The sequence below is a fragment of the Rhinopithecus bieti genome, unplaced genomic scaffold (assembly GCF_001698545.2).
Source record: "Rhinopithecus bieti isolate Rb0 unplaced genomic scaffold, ASM169854v2 scaffold_8350, whole genome shotgun sequence".
In the NCBI taxonomy this organism is placed as follows: domain Eukaryota; kingdom Metazoa; phylum Chordata; class Mammalia; order Primates; family Cercopithecidae; genus Rhinopithecus; species Rhinopithecus bieti.
In genome coordinates, this window is record NW_016806031.1 from 1,233,198 (window position 1) to 1,251,327 (window position 18,130).

The 18,130-nt window shown below is 39.6% G+C and overlaps 1 protein-coding gene across 1 annotated transcript in view; it reads left to right on the plus strand.

Moving 5' to 3' along the window:
- SGCG (sarcoglycan gamma) overlaps window positions 1–18,130 on the plus strand; it is a 79,211-nt gene that overhangs the window by 40,133 nt on the left and 20,948 nt on the right. Inside the window, 2 exon segments of the mRNA XM_017874489.1 lie at window positions 4,329–4,448; window positions 16,699–16,771. Of these exon segments, the coding sequence (XP_017729978.1) occupies window positions 4,329–4,448; window positions 16,699–16,771 (193 nt within the window).

Consider the following 18,130-nt stretch of genomic DNA (forward strand, 5'->3'; position numbering starts at 1 on the left):
ATTAGATTTTTTCAATTCAGTTAATGCCACAATTCATAATTCAGGCTACCCTTTTACATTTAATAGGTTATACAATAAATATTTGTTAAATAAATGAAGAGAGGAAGGAATAAAAGATTGTGTAGGATGGGATGGGCTGAGAAACCAGTTGGCAGGTAGGATAGTGTTCTAATGGATGGATTTTATATATATATTTATACATATATAATTTATATATAATATATTTATATATTATATATAATTATATAAATATTATATATTATTTATATATATATATAGTGAAATGAGGAGGTTGTTTAACCTTTACAATGATTGATTATTACAGTCAGGGTTTCCAGATGGCCAGAAGATTGGTTAAAAGTGATCATCTGGACGGTCACAGTGGCTCATGCCTGTAATCCCAGCACTTCGGGAGGCGGAGGCGGGCAGGTAACTTGAGGCCAGGAGTTCAAGACTAGCTTGGGCAACATGGCAAAATCCCATCTCTACTAAAAATACAAAAGTCAGCCAGGTGCCTGTAATCCCAGCTATTCGGGAGGCTAAGGCAGGAGAATCGCTTGAACCCAGGAGGCAGAGGTTGCAGTGAGCTGAGATCGTACCACTGCACTCCAGCTTGGGCGACAGACTGAGACCCTGTCTTTAAAAAAAAAAAAAAAAAAAAAGAGCATCTTACAGCATTTTGGAAGGCTATGTCAGTTTTGCTTATGATTATCAGGGACATTTACTAAAAATAACCTAAGTTTCACTGGCACAGCATAACTAGCTTTGTTTGCTCAGGGACTTCTCAAGCCTCGTCTCTTATTTTATTTCATTTTATTTTATTTAACACAAGTAAAGGTCATTAGTGCCAGGCGTATGAAGTGGAACTGTATAATACAAGATTATGCCACAAAAGTAGTAGCGCTAACAAGCACAGCTTTGTGCTTCCAGCCCAGTCCTTTCTCTGTGATACCATATTTGCACCAGCAGAATATATGTTTCCTTTTTTTAAAGGACTTTGTGATATTTGTTTCTAAATTATTTTATTTTAAATTAAAGATATCCTGAGGAACAAAAGAAGGTTGCTGATGAGACACATTATATGTAAGGAAGAATTTGATGGTATTTTCACCAGAAAAACCCTTAAGCTAATTTCCCAAACTTAATTAATCAGATCACAAAACCATTAACTTTTTCTCTTTGTACCAAAGCCTTTCATTACAAATGGGACTGTACAGATAGCTCTTTTCTTATCAACAAGGTAGAATTTAAATTTTATTTCTTAAAGACCTCTACTGCAAAAGACAATTACATCCTCAGCTCTAATCAATGTCCAACTAGGTTAAAAAAACTGCTAGAATATTAATAAAAGTTAGAAAATTAATTACAAACTCCATAGCTATTGAAGAACAGTACAGTTTCCTCTAAAGTGGAAAGCATATTTAAATTTAAACATGCAGTGTCTATTTTTAATAAAATGGAGATGGGATTTTATTCACCACTATGCCTTTGCTCAAATAGTTTCCTTTACCTGGAGATCCCTGTTCTTCCTTCAACAGGGAAGCATGAACTCTTTCTTTTTTGTTTTTTGCGACAGAGTCTCACTCTGTCGCCCAGACTGGAGTGCAGTGGCCTGATCTCAGCTCATTGCAACCTCCACCTTCCGGGGTCAAGCAATTCTCCTGCCTCAGCCTCCCCAGTAGCTGGGACTACAGGCACACGCTGCCACGCCCAGCTAATTTTTATATTTTCAGTAGAAACAGGGTTTCACCGTGTTGCCCAGGTTGGTCGCGAATTCCTGAGCTCAGGCAATCTGCCCGCCTCGGCTTCCCAAAGTGCTGAGATTACAGGGGTGAGCCACCGCGCCCAGCAGGAAGCATGAACTCTTTCTTCCAAGTCAGTTGAGGCATCGCGTCTCTGGACGCTGCTCTTAGCCTGGATGGATGGACCATGAATTCCTAGTCAAGACTCTCTCATGCTTGCATCCTAATACTTAGCAAATTGTCCTGAAACCAGGCTTACATGCTTTTCTTTTTAGTGAACCGCAGAATCCTCTGCGCTGTGAGCTATATCTCACTCATTTGCACATTGTCAATGCTTAGCACAGAACCTTGTACATAAAAAGCATGCAATAGATTTGTACTGAATGGAACCATTCACTTTCCTGCATTTTATTTGATTAGAGTAACAATTTATGTGTATTTGCTGCACAGACTTACTATGAAACTAAACTTATTTGTTGAATATTTTATCGATGTAATAACTACAGAAAAAAAATTGTCACTTAGTTTAACCCCTTATACTTAATAAGGCCTCCTAGAATTGTAAGATGAACCTCTAGTGAGCAAAACAATGAACTCTTACTGGATTAATTATTCCAATTATTTCTCAATTTTAAAGTCAGATAACTTGGTAGTCACCATTAAATGCAAATCGGTGTTTATATAATAAAAACACAGGCATATCAGTGACCCAGAAGAGATAAACAGGAACTCTGAGTCTCAGATTAGGGAAAATAACATACAAATACCAAAAAATAAAGTGAAGCTTTTTTTTAAAAAAAGGGGATATAACGTAGAGAAAAAAGTCAACTTTATAACCGGCACTCTTGCCAAAAATATTTATTTATTTAAATAAAGACTCACTGGAGGGTTTTAAATACAAATTAATAAAATTAAGAACACTTGGATGAGCATGTCCAAAACTGATCAATGCATCAATAGAAAGGCTTTACTTAATTTCTACCAGGTATCCAAAAATTTTTTTGAGAACTGTTAGGGTCAGAGGGACACACACAAAAAAATTATAAGATATGACTTCTTTTCTCAACTTCCTTTTTTTTTTTTTTAGTCTCGCTCTGTCGCCCAGGCTGGACTGCAGTGGTACGATCTCGGCTTGCTTCAGCCTCCACCTTCCGGGTTCCAGCAATTCTTCTGCCTCAGCCTCCTAGGTAGCTGGGATTATAGGCACGCACCACCATGCCCATCTAATTTTTGTATTTTTAGTAGAAATGGGGTTTCTCCATGTTGGCCAGGCTGGTCTCAAACTCCTGACCTCAGGTGATCCGTTCGCCTTGGCCTGGCAAACTGCTAGGACTACTGGTGTGAGCCACCATGTCCAGCCTCAACTTACTTTTACAGATAAGAATATAGGCTGGGCGTGGTGGTTCACACCTGTGATCCTAGCACTTTGGGAGGCCGAGGTGGGCCGATCACCTGAGGTCAGGAGTTTGACACCAACCTTGCCAACATGGTAAAATCCCATTTCTACTAAAAATACAAAATTAGCCGGGTGTGGTGGCAAATGCCTATAATCCCAGCTACTCTGGAGGCTGAGGCAGGAGAATCACTTGAACTTGGGAAGCGGACGTTGCAGCCAGCAGAGATCGTGCCATTGTACTCCAGCCTGGGTGACACGAGCGAAACTCTGTCTCAAAAAAAAAAAAAGGAATATAAAGCTAACATAAACAAATTGGGGAACTCATAGTTTCTTAAGTAGATGATGAAGGCTGTACTCTAGGGAGATTAATCCATGAGGCCTGGGTTAGAAAGTTTGGAAGCATCAAAGAGGAATTGGGGAACACATATGATGAGTGCCGGGGGTTGGTGTGTAGCTGAGTGAGTGGGAGGGGTGACCTCACCCTCATGTCTGGATGGCACAGGGTGAGTGAGCACCCACAGAACACCTGCTGAGTAGATGAAAGAGCTGGAAGGCAATGGGTCTAGAGCTCAGGTGAAGGGCGTAAGCTTGGATACAAAAGTGACACAGAAGGCATGGCAAAGTCAAAAATTTTTTAGGGGAAGGGCTAAAACAGGAAGGTGTTCTTCCACAGTGAAGTTTGTTTTTCCTGTGGAGTAGAGGGTGAGCAGCTCTTCTGAGAATAATGGCAGAGAAAAAATTCAGGATATGACTCATCTTCTAGGCTAACTTTGACCATTAAAGTGAGACATTTGTAAGATGGTTTTTCACAAATCTCACATTTCGGAATGTAAGATTCTAAGGGGTTCATAACCAAAAGAATACAAATCTAACCATGAATAGGAGAACCATATTATTTTGGGCAAGTATTTAAAAATCTTAAAGAAGAAACTCTTAAATAAAATGTATTTATACATATATTGATATAGGTTAACATATGTTTGCCATAAATTAATTTTAATAATGTAATAAATTTAGACTTAAAAGTTGCAAAGTTTAATTACAGAATCAATCAGTACCACTAATGCTAACAAATACCAAATCTTTAGGTACTTGGTCTTGTTGGGTTGACATGGCATGTGTAAAAATAGAGATTTTGACGCTGCTTGTAGTGAACAATTTATAATAAACTGTTTTAATTAATTCTTCAGGTCCCAAAATGGTAGAAGTCCAGAGTCAACAGTTTCAGATCAACTCCAACGACGGCAAGCCACTGTTTACTGTAGATGAGAAGGAAGTTGTGGTTGGTACAGATAAACTTCGAGTAACTGGTATGTACTAACTCGAGAAAAACACAACATTCCATGGAGTACACATCTGCACAAAGACATTGTACTATTGACAAGCTTATGTGGAATCTTTCAAGCAGATAAGAGAGCTTGAATGTGTTGCATTTTCTCCATTGCATCTCTCCTGATGCTCTCCTAGAAGAACAAAATCCTTCCTGCAGATCTTGGCCCACCGTTCTTCCGCCACACTTTTACCCTTCGTCTCTTTCTTTCTTTCGTTCGTTCGTTCGTTCGTTCGTTCATTCTTCCTTTCTTTCTTTCCTTCGTTCTCTCTCTTTCTTTCCTTCGTTCTCTCTCTTTCTCTCTCTCTCTCTTTCTCTCTTTCTCTCCTTTCTTTTTCTTTTTTTTAGACAGAGTCTCGCTCTGTTGCCCAGGCTAGAATGCAGTAGCACAATCTTGGCTCACTGCAACCTCCTCCTCCTGGGTTCAAGCGATTTTCCTTCCTCAGCCTCCTGAGTAGCTGGGACTACAGGCACCCACCATCACGCCTGGCTAATTTTTGTATTTTTAATAGAGGCAGGGTTTCTCCGTGTTGGCCAGGCTGGTCTCAAACTCCTGACCTCAAATGATTCACCCACCTTGGCCTCCCAAAGTGCTGGGATTACAGGTGTGAGCCACAGCGCCCTGCCACCCTTTGTCTTTTTCTAACTGGAGTAACCCACAGACTTATCAAATGTCACTGTTATCTGTGCAGTTCAAGTATCTTTCCCAAGTTTCTTTTATTCTCATCATATCATGTAGTTGAATTCCTCATATTTCTACAAAAAAAAAAGTTCTCTTTTTGAACTAAAAGTTGAATACCGGTCTCATAGGACTCATTTTTAAGACTGAGAAGAGACCATTTTATTAAAAAAATTTTTTGGAACACACTCTAAATTCACTTGCTAAAGACTAGAAGACATAAGCAGACACTTGTTAAATCTATCCCAGTGTCTTTCTGTACTACTGTGAAAACCAGTAGCGATGTTAGTGTCTCACACAATCCTATCAATTCTCCCAAATGAAAAACAAACAGCATTTCCTGGCCAAGGAAGTAGACTCCACCCTATTACCGGCCCTAACAAACTACAACGATCATAACCTAATGCTGCGCACTCTAAGACAGTCATGGATCTGGTTTTGTTACTAAAATGAAAGACACTAGAGCATTTAGTTAAAGGAAATTGGTCATTGTCCAACAAAGCACCTTGAGCATCAGAAATGCACTGTTGCGTCCGATAGAGAATATGGGCTGGGTAGACCTGGATTCAGTTCCTACCTCTGCGATTACTAGCTGCATAATTTCAAGTAAGTTAATTTTTGTTTTCTGTTTCCTGACTTCTAAAAGTGAGTTGATAATGTCAACTGGACTGTCATTGCTGGGTTAAGTGGATGAAGTATGCAAAGGACAGCAGAGTTCTTGGTAGAGTACCATTGCACTGCAGGGCAGTAAAATCTGCAGGGAAAACAGTCTAACAGCTTAGATCGCTTCAAACCCAAGCCTTCCTACACAGAGAATCCGTAAAATGAACTTTTCCTTAGCCCAGGGCTCGTTCTGGGCCATGACATCAATTAGAGGAACAGGTGAGAAAAATTGATAAGCAACTGTATTATTTATTACCTGTATGCATGCATCAGAACCATCCAGAGGGCTTGTTTAAAATATACTGCTGGGGGCCAGGCACAATGGTTCACACCTGTAATCCCAGCACTTTGGGAGGCTGAGGTAGGTGGATCACTTGAGCCCATGAGTTTAAGACCAGCCTGAACAACATGGCGAAACCCCACCTCTACAAAAGAAAAAATACAAAAATTAGCCAGGCGCAGTGGTGCGTGCCTGTGGTCCCAGCTACTCGGGAGGCTGAGGTGGGAGAATCACCTGAGCCTGGGAGGCAGAGGTTGCAGTGAGCTGAGATTGAGCCACTGCACTCCAGCCTGGGTGACAGAGTGAAACCATGTCTCAATAATAATAATAATAATAATAATAATAATAATGATAAAAAATAATGATAATAGTGCTGGCCCTCATCCCCAGAGCTTCTGATTCAGCAGGTCTGGAATGTGACTTGAGAATCTGTGTTTCTAGGAAGTCCCCAGGTGCTGCTGATGCCACAGCTCTGGGGACCACACTTTGAGAACCACTGCCCTGGACTAACGTGAATCAGCAGGAGAAACAACAGGTCAGCAACGTGTCGACGCTCTCTGTAGAACAGCAGTCCCCAACCATTTTGGCACCAGGGACTGGTTTCATGGAAGAAAATGTTTTCACAGTGTGGGAGATGGTTTTGGGATGAAACGACTCCACCTCAGATCATCAGGTATTAGATTCTCATCAGGAGCACGCAACCTAGATCCCTCACACGTACAGTTCACAGCAGGGTTCACCCTCCTATGAGAATCTCATGCCTCCACTGATCTGATAGGAGGCGGAGCTCAGGCAGTAATGCTCGCTGGCCCGCTGCTCACCTCCTGCTGTGAGACCCAGTTCCTAACAGGCCACAGACCAGGACCCATCTATGGCCCAGGGATCTAGAGTCCCTGCTCTAGAACATGCATTCAAGCTGTCCTTTTAAAAGACAAGTTATAATCTTCTCTTTCATAATTGTTTTTGCCTGAGGCACAGTTGTCTCCCAAATTCCTCCTCTGCAGTGCAGCTAACTAAGCAAAATATACCCCACCTCTAATGACTCTACGCTTTCCTTGTTATTTTGGTGTTGCAAACATTTCTAGTTCTTATTGCCAGAAACACCATGAACTGAGAGTGTACAAACGGTATAATTTTGAGCAAACCATAATTCTTCTCAATTTTCCAATATGTTATTGGCTTCCTTACGTTTTGTGATTAAAGAAACTAAGAGATTCCACAGTTTTCATGTTTCCCTTCTTGTTTAGTTTCTATCCAAGGTCTGACTCTCTAACCATTGTCTACGGCAGGCTTTGTCAGTCTTAACACTGGTTGTTTTTTTTAAACTTTAAGTTCACGGGTACAAGTGTAGGTTTATTACATAGGTAACTTGTGTCATGGGGGTTTGTTGTACAGAGTATTTCATCACCCAGGTATTAACCCAGGTTATTAGTTATTTTTGCTGTTCCTCTCCCTCCTCCCATCCTCCACCCTCCAATAGGCCTCAGTGTCTGTTGTTCTCCTCTATGTGTCCACATGTTCTCATCATTTAGCTCCCACTTATAGGTGAGAACATGCAGAATTTGGTTTTCTGTTCCTGTCTTAGTTTGCTAAGGATAATAGTCTCCAGCTCCATCCATGTCCCTAGAAGGGCGTGCATGATCACATTCTTTTTAATGACTGCATAGTATTCCACATTTTCTTTATCCAGTCTGTCACTGATGGGCATTTAGGGTGATTCTATGTCTTTGCTATTGAACCTTAGCATTGTTAACATCTTGGGCTGGATAATGTTTTTGGTGGAGATTGGGGGAGACTGTCCTGTGCATTGCGGGACGTTTAGCAGCATCCTTAGCCATTTAGTAGCATCCTTAGCCTCACTAGGTGCTAGTAGCATTCCCACCCCACCAGTTGTGACAACCAAAAATCTCTCCCAACATGGCCAAAGTTCCCCATTATTGGGGGAGGGGGAGTAAAATCACCCCCAATTTAGAAGCACTTAAATTTATACTGTTTCTCTGGAATTAGCATTTGCTGTGTGTCAGTGACTAACCTAAAAGCCTCCAGTACAAAATAATTCAGACATGCTTCCTTTTACATGATGCTTATGCTTTGGCTGGGGAGGTGGAAACATAAATTAATTTGTTGGATACAATCAGCTAAGAACACTAAAAGATGTTTGAGCAAAAGCCTACAGGAGCAGCCCGGAGAAAAGGATTCATTCTGCCGGGTATGACGCGTGGAAAGAGAGGCAGGATAGGTCAGCAATGATTTCTCCAGGAAAGAGGCATTTGAGCTGGTCCTAGAAAGATGGGTAGGAGTTTATCAGGAAGAAAACATAATGATTAGCATTCTACACAGACTGTACTCATGAACAGATATTAATGGACAATTGCTGAAAGTAACAATGGGTAACTTTTTTTTATACTTCAAGTTCTGGGATATTTGTGCAGAACGTGCAGGTTTGTTACATAGGTATACACATACCATGGTGGTTTGCAGCACCCATCAACCCGTCATCTACATTAGGTGTTTCTCCTAATGCTATCCCTTTCCTAGCCCCCCACTCCCCAACAGGCCCCAGTGTGTGATATTCCCCTCCCCGTGTCCATGTGTTCTCATTGTCCAACTCCCACTAATGAGTGAGAACATGCAGTGTCTGGTTTTCTGTTCCTGTGTTAGTTTGCTGAGACATGATTGTTCCAGCTCTCCATGTTCCCTGCAAAGGACATGAACTCATCTTTTATATATGGCGTGTATAGTTTCCATCGGGGTGTATATGGTCAAATTTTCTACTTATCAGTCATATCATTGATTGGCATTTGGGTGATCAAGTCTTTGCTTGCTATTGTGAATAGTTGCCAAGTAAACATACATGTGATGGGTCTTTGATGTCAGAATTGGATTTGATAATCCTTTGCGGTTGTACATCAGGATGGGGATGGCTGCGGTCAAGAATGGTTATTTCTGGTTCTGGTTCCTGAGGAATTGGCACACTTCTTTCACAATGGTTGAACTAATTTACATCCACCAACAGTGTTAAAAGTAATTCCTATTTCTCCCACTCCTCTCAGCACTGTTGTTTCCTGGGACTTCTTAATAATCACATTCTACTGTGTGAGATGGTATCATCATGTTTTTGTTTGTTTGGTTTTTTTTTTTTTTTAGTTGCATTCTAGTGTGGTTATAATTGTATGTGTTTTTAGTTTGGCTGGCTGATAAATGTCTTCTTTTGAGAAGATGTCTGTTCATACTCTTTGCCACTTTTTGATGGGGTTGTTTTTCTCTGTAAATTATGTTTAAGTTCCTTTGTAGATTTGGATATGACCCCTTTGTTATAAATCTACTTGGATTGACTCCAAGTAGCCTTTGGAGTTTCTCAGGTCAGCAAAAGCAACAGCAGTTGACAGCCGAGGAAAGAGCAGTGGTACGAAAAGAGACAGGCGGCCTCACTCTGAGGACTGGAAAGAAAACCCAATTCTTTGTTTCTTTTCTTCGCTCTCATCCCTTGCACAGCAGCCCATAGCTCTGATGAAAGGGGAAAATAAAGTGGCTCTCTCCTTAAGACGGTGCACTCGAAACTCCTGGCTGCACCAAGTCCTAATCCTGACTCGAATTGCCATTCTTTGAGTAATTAAGACAATTGCTATTGCTTTTGTTTTAATGACTCAAATAAGCTAAAACCTCTCTTTAATTCTTAAACAGCTTCCATTTAGACTTTAGTCAACTAAGCTACTGAATAATAGTTTTTAAGTGAAATTTGTGGAAGCGTTTACACAATTTCACCAGTTCAGTCTGAAATCGATTTAGGCCTTTGAGCAGGCTCATCTTCCTCCCCCACAAAATTAGCCACCAAGTGGCCAAAGTTAACGTTGCTTTTATTAACCCAAATTACAGGACATACCATTGGAATAACATCACAATGTTGTCTTCAAAAAACTATTCTACACCCATTGCCAGAACTGACTTCTGGCAGATGACAAATTGTTAGTTTGGCCACCGTAAGTGTATTTTAGCTCCCTGGCAACAATTTGCTAGGCTCGGTCCATTTCCCAATATTATCTTTAAAAACAGAGTTATTTAATAGTATCCATTTCCCACCATTAATGAGAAAAAGTAAGATCTAGCAACAGTCCCATTTCTTCATGCCTTCTGTGCAGCTAAGCAAGATCACATAAAGTCAAAAGTGATAGTGTAGAAATGCTAGAGTCACCCATAATTATAGCCAGTGACAAAAATGGACCTGGAGAACGTATTCAGCAACTGAAGAAGTGAAAATAAACAAGGATGTTAAGTCGAAAAAGACGTGAAGACAGATATCTGGAAGGTGATTTTAGGAGCACCATATCCTTCAAACGCATACCCAAGGGCACAGAACACTGGCTGATGCAGCACTGCACGCAGCGGTCAATGCTGTGCTGCAGTCAGTGGTATTTCAGCTGAAAGGAGTAAGAGTCCCAAATAAAACAGGCTTAAACTGCAAGGACATATATTATCTCACATAGGAAGGCTGGGGAAAGGGTAACCCCAGGTTGTTGATTAATTTAGTAGCCAAGTAATATTTCTCTACGTTTTCTTCTCTGCAAGTATGTTGGTATTTCCCTTTTTGGTTGCAAAATGATTCCATCAATTGCAGACATCACTTGCCGCCGCAAAGACTTCTCTCAACATCTATCTCTAAGAGGGCCTCAGTGATTTGGCATCTTAAGTTACTCTCCCAGCTGAAATTTTTCTCATATTAAATTATTTGAATTTCTTTTGTATGTGGCATTTGGCTGGATTTATTTTTTGTAACGTAATTTATTTTGATTTTTAATGTGGAATTTAAAACATTCACATTCATTGTGATAACTGCTGTGTTTGGCTTATCTATGCCATATTATTCCATGATTTTTATTTTTAATCTTACCAGGTTTGAGTCTGAAAAAAGCCTGGTGTAAAGGGAGATAGAGTGGGACCAGATTATGCAGGGATTTGCTGGCCATTATAAGAAGTTAGGATTTGTTTTAATTCAATGGGGAGGCATTGAATTGTTTTGAACAGGGTACTCCTTGATTCATTATACATCTTAAGATCAATCCAACCATTACAAGGGAGGTTGGAGGAAAGAATGGAAGCAGTAAGACCAGTTAGGAGGATGTCAATTGTAGTATAGGTAATCAGTGAAGGTGACCTGGATTGGGTGGTAGCAATGGTCAGAGAGGGAAGTGAATTACTCCAATTTAAGATCTGACAGCTACAGGCTTGCCCATGAATCGGATGTACAGCAGGCATCCAAGAGGACACTCAAAGATAATATTTGTTTTGGGTGATGGCATTACTCTCTGGGTAATGGAGAGGCCTGAGGAGGAAGAGAGTTCGTTTGCAGGGCAGGCAGCATCAACAGTTAATATTTTAGACACGTAAACTGAAGATCATCTGGGAAAACTGCCAAGTGCATATGTCATGTTAGCTATTGGGCATGTGAGTTAGCTACTGCTCAGAGCAGAAGTCTAGACTAGAGATAAATGTGGGCGTCATCAACCAACTGAGCTCTGAAAAATGCCAATGGTAGAGGCCAAATAAAGGCAGAGCAGCCACCAAAGGAGAATAAGGGACAGGCAATGCGGTGGGAGAGATATTACAATAATCATTTTTCTGGTGTCAAGAGAGACTATTTTCTCAGAATTTGGACCCAGGAGAGATGACTGAAATTGTCATTGGATTTATTATTATGGAAGTTATTGCAATCTTAAGGAGAGCATTTTTCATTGGAGTAATAAAGGCAAAAGGCAGGTTGAAGTGATTACAAAGTGAATGGGAGGCAGTAGAGGCAATATGTGGGGACATTAAGCGGAAGTTTGCCTGAAGAAGAGAAATGGAATTTTTTTGACATCACTTGAAAAGCCCATATCAGTCCATAACTGCTCGATGAATGCGTAGAATGAATCTTAACAAATAGTTATCAGTGTTGATACAAAAATGAATGCATGTCTGAGATACATAATATATTACTGTTTGAACAGAAGTATTAATATTGAATTCTATGTATTTCTATAACTGAAGGAACCTAGAAACAACAGTATGTTGCAAAGAATGTAGCAACTTTGAGTAATTTGCCATTCAGTTGCTGAGCTCTGTCCAAGAGTGTCATGATTGCTGGGCTCTGTACCTTGAACTTTCCAACTACCTTCATGACCATCTCAATCCATCTTGCACCACAGTCTTACTATGGATCTTCATGTGAGCATCATTCATCATACAATGCTCTAGGATCCAGAAGGGAAGAATGATGTTGAGTACTACTGCTTCACAGTAGAAACGGACATGTCTAATCTCAATGACATGTCCATGTCTAATCTCAATGACATATTCTAAAAATAAAAAAGTTAACATTATTAGACTAGGCTTTCCTTTATTTTCCTTTTTATTTGTACTTTCCTATATAAATAATGCATATTATACAGGGTCATTTTAATGCATGATTTATATAATGATATTTTATAGTAGAACATTTTTCCTGTCTAAAATTTTAGATTATAGGACTTTAAATAATGTTTTATTTTCCACAAAGAAGAGGTATTACACCAATTATATTTCTTATATCATCTTGGTTGTGAAATTTAAATGAATGCAAACATAAAGAAAATGCAATTAAATTGAAGATCAACAACCATTTCCTGAGAATCATTTTATGAAACCATTTAGGAAAATTCATTTTATTATATGCAAATAGGTTCCGAGGAGTATTTAACTTTGAGGCTGAATAGTAATGATATAATCAAGAGCATGTAATTTGGGCATTTATCATTTCAATGTAGAGAAACTGCTGCTCTTATTTAAAGATAACACATATCAGTTTATAGATTTTCTATCTCCCTATAAGTACATTACCATAATCGTATGTCAATATAATATCACTAATTATAGTTACATTAGAAGGTAAGTAATTGGCACGCATTTAAAAACTAATTACCGAGTTTTACTACCCTGGAAAATAGTGCCACTGAAACTCTTTGAATAAATTCAGCTATTGGGAAAGACAATTGAAGCTGCTGTGAAAGTTGATTGTATGAATTGGGTCATGTTGTCATACCCAAGCAAATTGAGGGGCTGGGGGGAAAGCACTCAGGGCACGTAGCACCTTTTTCAAGAACTGAATTTTCCTCAAGCCTAGCCGCTGAAATGGCCTGCTGTCACCCTAAGACCGGTGTTACCTAGTAAATGCTGAAACGACCTGCCATGACACCAACAGGTGTTCTACCTGCTGCCCTCACTCACCAATCAGAGCTTGCCAGCTCCCAGAAGCTTCTCTAGTGCCAGTGAGCCTTCTTTCAAAACAATACATAACATTTCTTTCTTTTTTTTTTTTGAGATGGAGTCTCACTTTCTTGCCCAGGCTAGAGTGCTCACCGCAACCTCCACCTCCCAGGTTCAAATGATTCTCATGCCTCAGCCTCCCGAATAGCTGGGATTACAGGAGTGCGCCACCACACCTGGCTAATTTTTGTATTTTTAGTAGAAACGGGGTTTGATCATGTTGGCCAGGCTGGTTTCGAACTCCTGACCTCAAGTGATCTGCCCGCCTTGGCCTCCCGAAGTGCTGGGATTACCGACGTGAGCCACTGCACCTGCCCACATTTCTCTTTCTAATAAAACTCCCAACTTTTTCTTTGTTCTTTGGAGATACGCCCCAAATTGCAGTTCTGTGATTCCCCCAAAAATCATTTAATTTAGAGATTTATCTCTGTATTTATTTTGACCCAACACTGTGCTCAAATAAAAATTGCCTATGAAAGTGGAATAGATTGCAGTCTCTAGTTTTGTTTTACAAGGGTATGTGTTATAGAAAGTAAAATGTGTTGCTTTTTTCTCATTCATAATATCATCTTGTTTATATAAAAATGGAGAAAATAATTACAGAAAATTTTATGCCCACATTCCTTTTGTTTCTATATCTTAGTTATGGAAAGAAATCATTATTTTTTGATGATTCATAAAGCTCATTCTAGGTTCGTGATAACAAAGCATTACTTGGGTTTCAAACAATGCTACATAAACCACAGTAAATATACTTACATAAAACTAAGCGTAGTTGTCTGCATGTCTTCTTGAGAATTGACTTGAGGTGTATTAAAATTTACATTTTCTTTTATATTTTGCAAATCAGAAGAAGCAAGGAGGAAAGAAAAGGATAAAATGAATACATATTATTTTACAGATTACTATGTTAAATTATTTTCCTCTGTATGCCAAGCAGGAAATGTTGTCAATACATCAACAAACCAGATATTATACTCTAAAATTTGACTGCACCATTCATTGTGGAAACGCCAGTGCTTGGTATAGCCTAACTTTACATAATGATCTCCATTATCATTTAGGTTTGCTTAAGTGGTATTTTAAGAAAATGTGACTTGTTACAGCATGTATGAGGATCTATTTATCATCTGAGTAGAATTTACATAAATTATAATTTTCATGAAACATTAACCTTCACTTATGTGTGTTCCTTTATTTCAGTTGATTATAGTTTTTATGTAAATCATCCTACTAAATCCGTTTGTAATTTTAAAATTTCGCTTTGTTCTGATTTAAGTCTGTTTTGCTTTTGTGCCACAAGCTATTATTTCTTGGATAAGGGCTTTTTTCCAGTGTGGGTTTTTATCATATCTTCATATTTAAATAAAATTACTAGGGAAGTAGTAATTATAATAACAAAGCTAATACAGCCAGTAATACTGTGAAGAAAATGTGAAGGTACTATGAACCATAGGACTGGCCGGGTGCGGTGGCTCGCGCCTATAATCCCAGCACTTTAGGAAGGCCGAGGCGGACAGATCACCGGAGGTCAGGTGTTTGAGACCAGACTGGCCAACATGGTGAAACCCTGTCTCTATTAAAAATACAAAATATTAGCTGGGTGTGGTGGTGGGCACGCATAGTCCCAGCTACTCAGGAGGCTGAGGCAGGAGAATTGCTTGAGCCTGGGAGGCGGAGATTGCAGTGAGCAGAGATCGTGCCACTGCACTCCAGCCTGAATGACAGAGTGAGACTCCATCTTAAAAGAAATAAAATAAAATAAAAAATTAGTAAGAGCTGCTCAAAAGATGTTTTGCCCAGGATGAGGATTTCTCAACACAGAGGCTGGGAAACTTTTACCCAGGCAATTTTTCTTCAGTGTCCAATATTGAAACTAGTACAAGAGTTGATTTCAAAATAAACATTTTAGTTGTTTCATTATAGAAGCTCCTCAACTTGCAGTGGCTTGCCTGCTACAAAGCCATGGCAAGTTGGGGACCCTCTGTATTTCCTAAAGAGGAAAGTGCACAGCCTAAGGATGAATCCTGAGATTCATGTGGAACCACAAGGGAGAGAAAAATGCTTTGCAAGTGGCAGCCACAGCCTCTTAAGCCAAGGGTAGGGCCTGAGCCAGGGGTGGGACCCTAGGCAGGGCAGGGCCCAAGATAGGCATGAGCAACCTGGGGAAGTCATGATGAGCATATATACGCAATGTGGTGCTTGGTGCTGCTTATATCTGTGAATATGCCCATGAAATTCAAGAGGATATAGATTTAAATATAATGTGAAAGATACGTTTGTATTCCATATAGAATTCGTTGCTTCCAGTGAATTGGATTATTTGTTTATTCCTGGACACTCAGCACATTTTCCTGCCCCTGGACTGCTGCTGTTTTTGAAATTCTTGCTCACAATCTCCATATGCTCATAGAAGTTTATTTATTTTAAGGTTCAGACCCACTTCACTTTCTTATATAGTCATCCCTGATACCTTAAAGTAATTCTTCCCCCTTGATGACCCTCCGGATAATTTTGTTGCACTTTGCTACTGGCACATTACTTTCTATCACATATTGTTATTTATGTATGAAAACCCCTATAGCATATAGATTAAATGTGTGGGCTCTGAATTCAAAATACAGCCTTGCCACTTCTCACCTGTGGAACCCTAGGCAAGTTAACCTTTCTCTTCCTCAGCTTCCTCATGGGTACAATGGGAAAATATTGCCTGCATTGTAGGGGTCTGATTGTTAAACAAGTTAGGATACATCGAAGAGCATGTCACTTTCACCTGTGTTTCTCTGCACCCCAGCTGACACAAGGCCTTGCATATAATTAGGTTCTCAGACTCATGAAACAACTGGGAACATACTGATTCCTAGGGATTAGAAGGTTCATTTTAAATATTTAAAGCTTGTAATTTTTCTGTAAATATCCTGAGTGCCTTAGAAACAAGTAACACAAGATACAATTTTTGCACATAAGATCTAGAGAATTAGTTAAATTATTATTACTTAAAATATATGGATGTATGCAACTTTCAGAAGGACTTTTTTTTCTTCTTTGATTTGAAGACTAATACTGCTTTCTAGTTTTAAAACAAGCCTGCTAATTTGTAATTGCTTTGAAAAACATATTTTGTTTATGGGAACATAATGAAATTGTGATAGCCTCAGTAAAGCGGGGAAGCAGTTGGGCCTATTTTTCCACCCGTAACTCAAACATCTGCAAAACTTCTGCAACAAAGAACAAAATCCATATGTTCTTTAATATCTAGGCTAAATGTTTATTTTGTCTGGTGCCACTTGTTTTACTTCTGCTCCTGATACATCTTTGTTTTTTGTTTAGGACCTGAAGGGGCTCTTTTCGAACATTCAGTGGAGACACCCCTTGTCAGAGCCGACCCATTTCAAGACCTTAGGTAAGAATTTTTGTTCAAATATTAACAACCTCTCCTGTAGAAGAGAAGGGGGTGTGTGCTAGAATAGTATGTTAGCAGTGACTACGACCTGTTTCTTATTTCATCCGTTGCCTTTATTTTCAAGACTTTCTGCTTATAACTAGATAGTATTTATTAAAATCCAAAGGAGGTCAAAAAGTCCTACTGACTCCACACTTGGTGCCTCTTCACAGCCTCCTCCTTCCTCCTGCTTCCTCCTCTCCAGTCTGCCTCTCACGCTGGTATCAAAATGAGTTTGCTAAATGCAAGCTGGTTTAAATGTTTCTTTGCTTCCACATCACATCAGCCATAGGAAAATCCTAAGTGCTCCACTGGGCACTCCCAGCCCTTCATAGTCTGGGCTGTGACCGGTGGGACCTCCTCCCCTACCCTGCCACCCAGACACGAGTGACTGCCATATCCTATCCTCGCCGACTGTCCCACACCATCCCCTTGTTCTTTTGCACTGACTGCTGCATCTTCCTGGGGTGCCCCTTCCCCGAGGAGACCTCATGAATCTCTGTTCACCCCTCAAGTGTTCATTGAGATGTTTCAGGTTTACGATTCATATATTTTACAAACCTATTCTTTTCCCCTGAAAAGGGTCAGCATAAGTTTCCTGAAGTGTTTTCAATTCTTAACACAAAGCGTGTGCATATATATATTATATTATCCATCTCTACACTATCTGCCAACAAGGCAAAACCTGTGAACCTTTTAGTGGAAAAGAAAGGTGCCCTATGTGGCTGTGAAATGTGCAAAAGGCACTCTTGAAAATGTCACTTTACTTTAAATTTGTAAAAGATATATGCACTATTAGTAGCAAAAATAACATTATAAAAACCTAGTGCATGATAAATCCATATTTGCAAAATAGTTGGAAACATTTGGTGTATCTCTGTTTTAATTCGTAGTAACATGCACACAACATAAAATTCACCATCTTAGCCATTTTTAGTGTACACTTCAGTAGTCTTAAGTACATTCATATTACTTCATAGTCATCACCACCATCCATCTCCAGAACTCTTTTTATCTCACAAAACTGAAACCCTGTATCCATTTAACAAGTCCCCACTCCCTGCTCCTGGTCGCCCCTGGCACTCACCATTCTACTTTCTGTCTCTGTGGATGTGACTAATCTGGGTGCCTCATATGAGTGAAATTATACAGTTTGTTTCCTTTTGTGCCTAGTTTATCAGACTTAGCATACTTTCCTCGCCCTTTGCTATGTCTGTACATTATATCCTGAATATGTAAAAATCACCCAGTTCCATACATAAATTCATTCTTTTTTACAGAATCTTTGTGTCTATGTGTATTTCATCTTACCACTAGGCT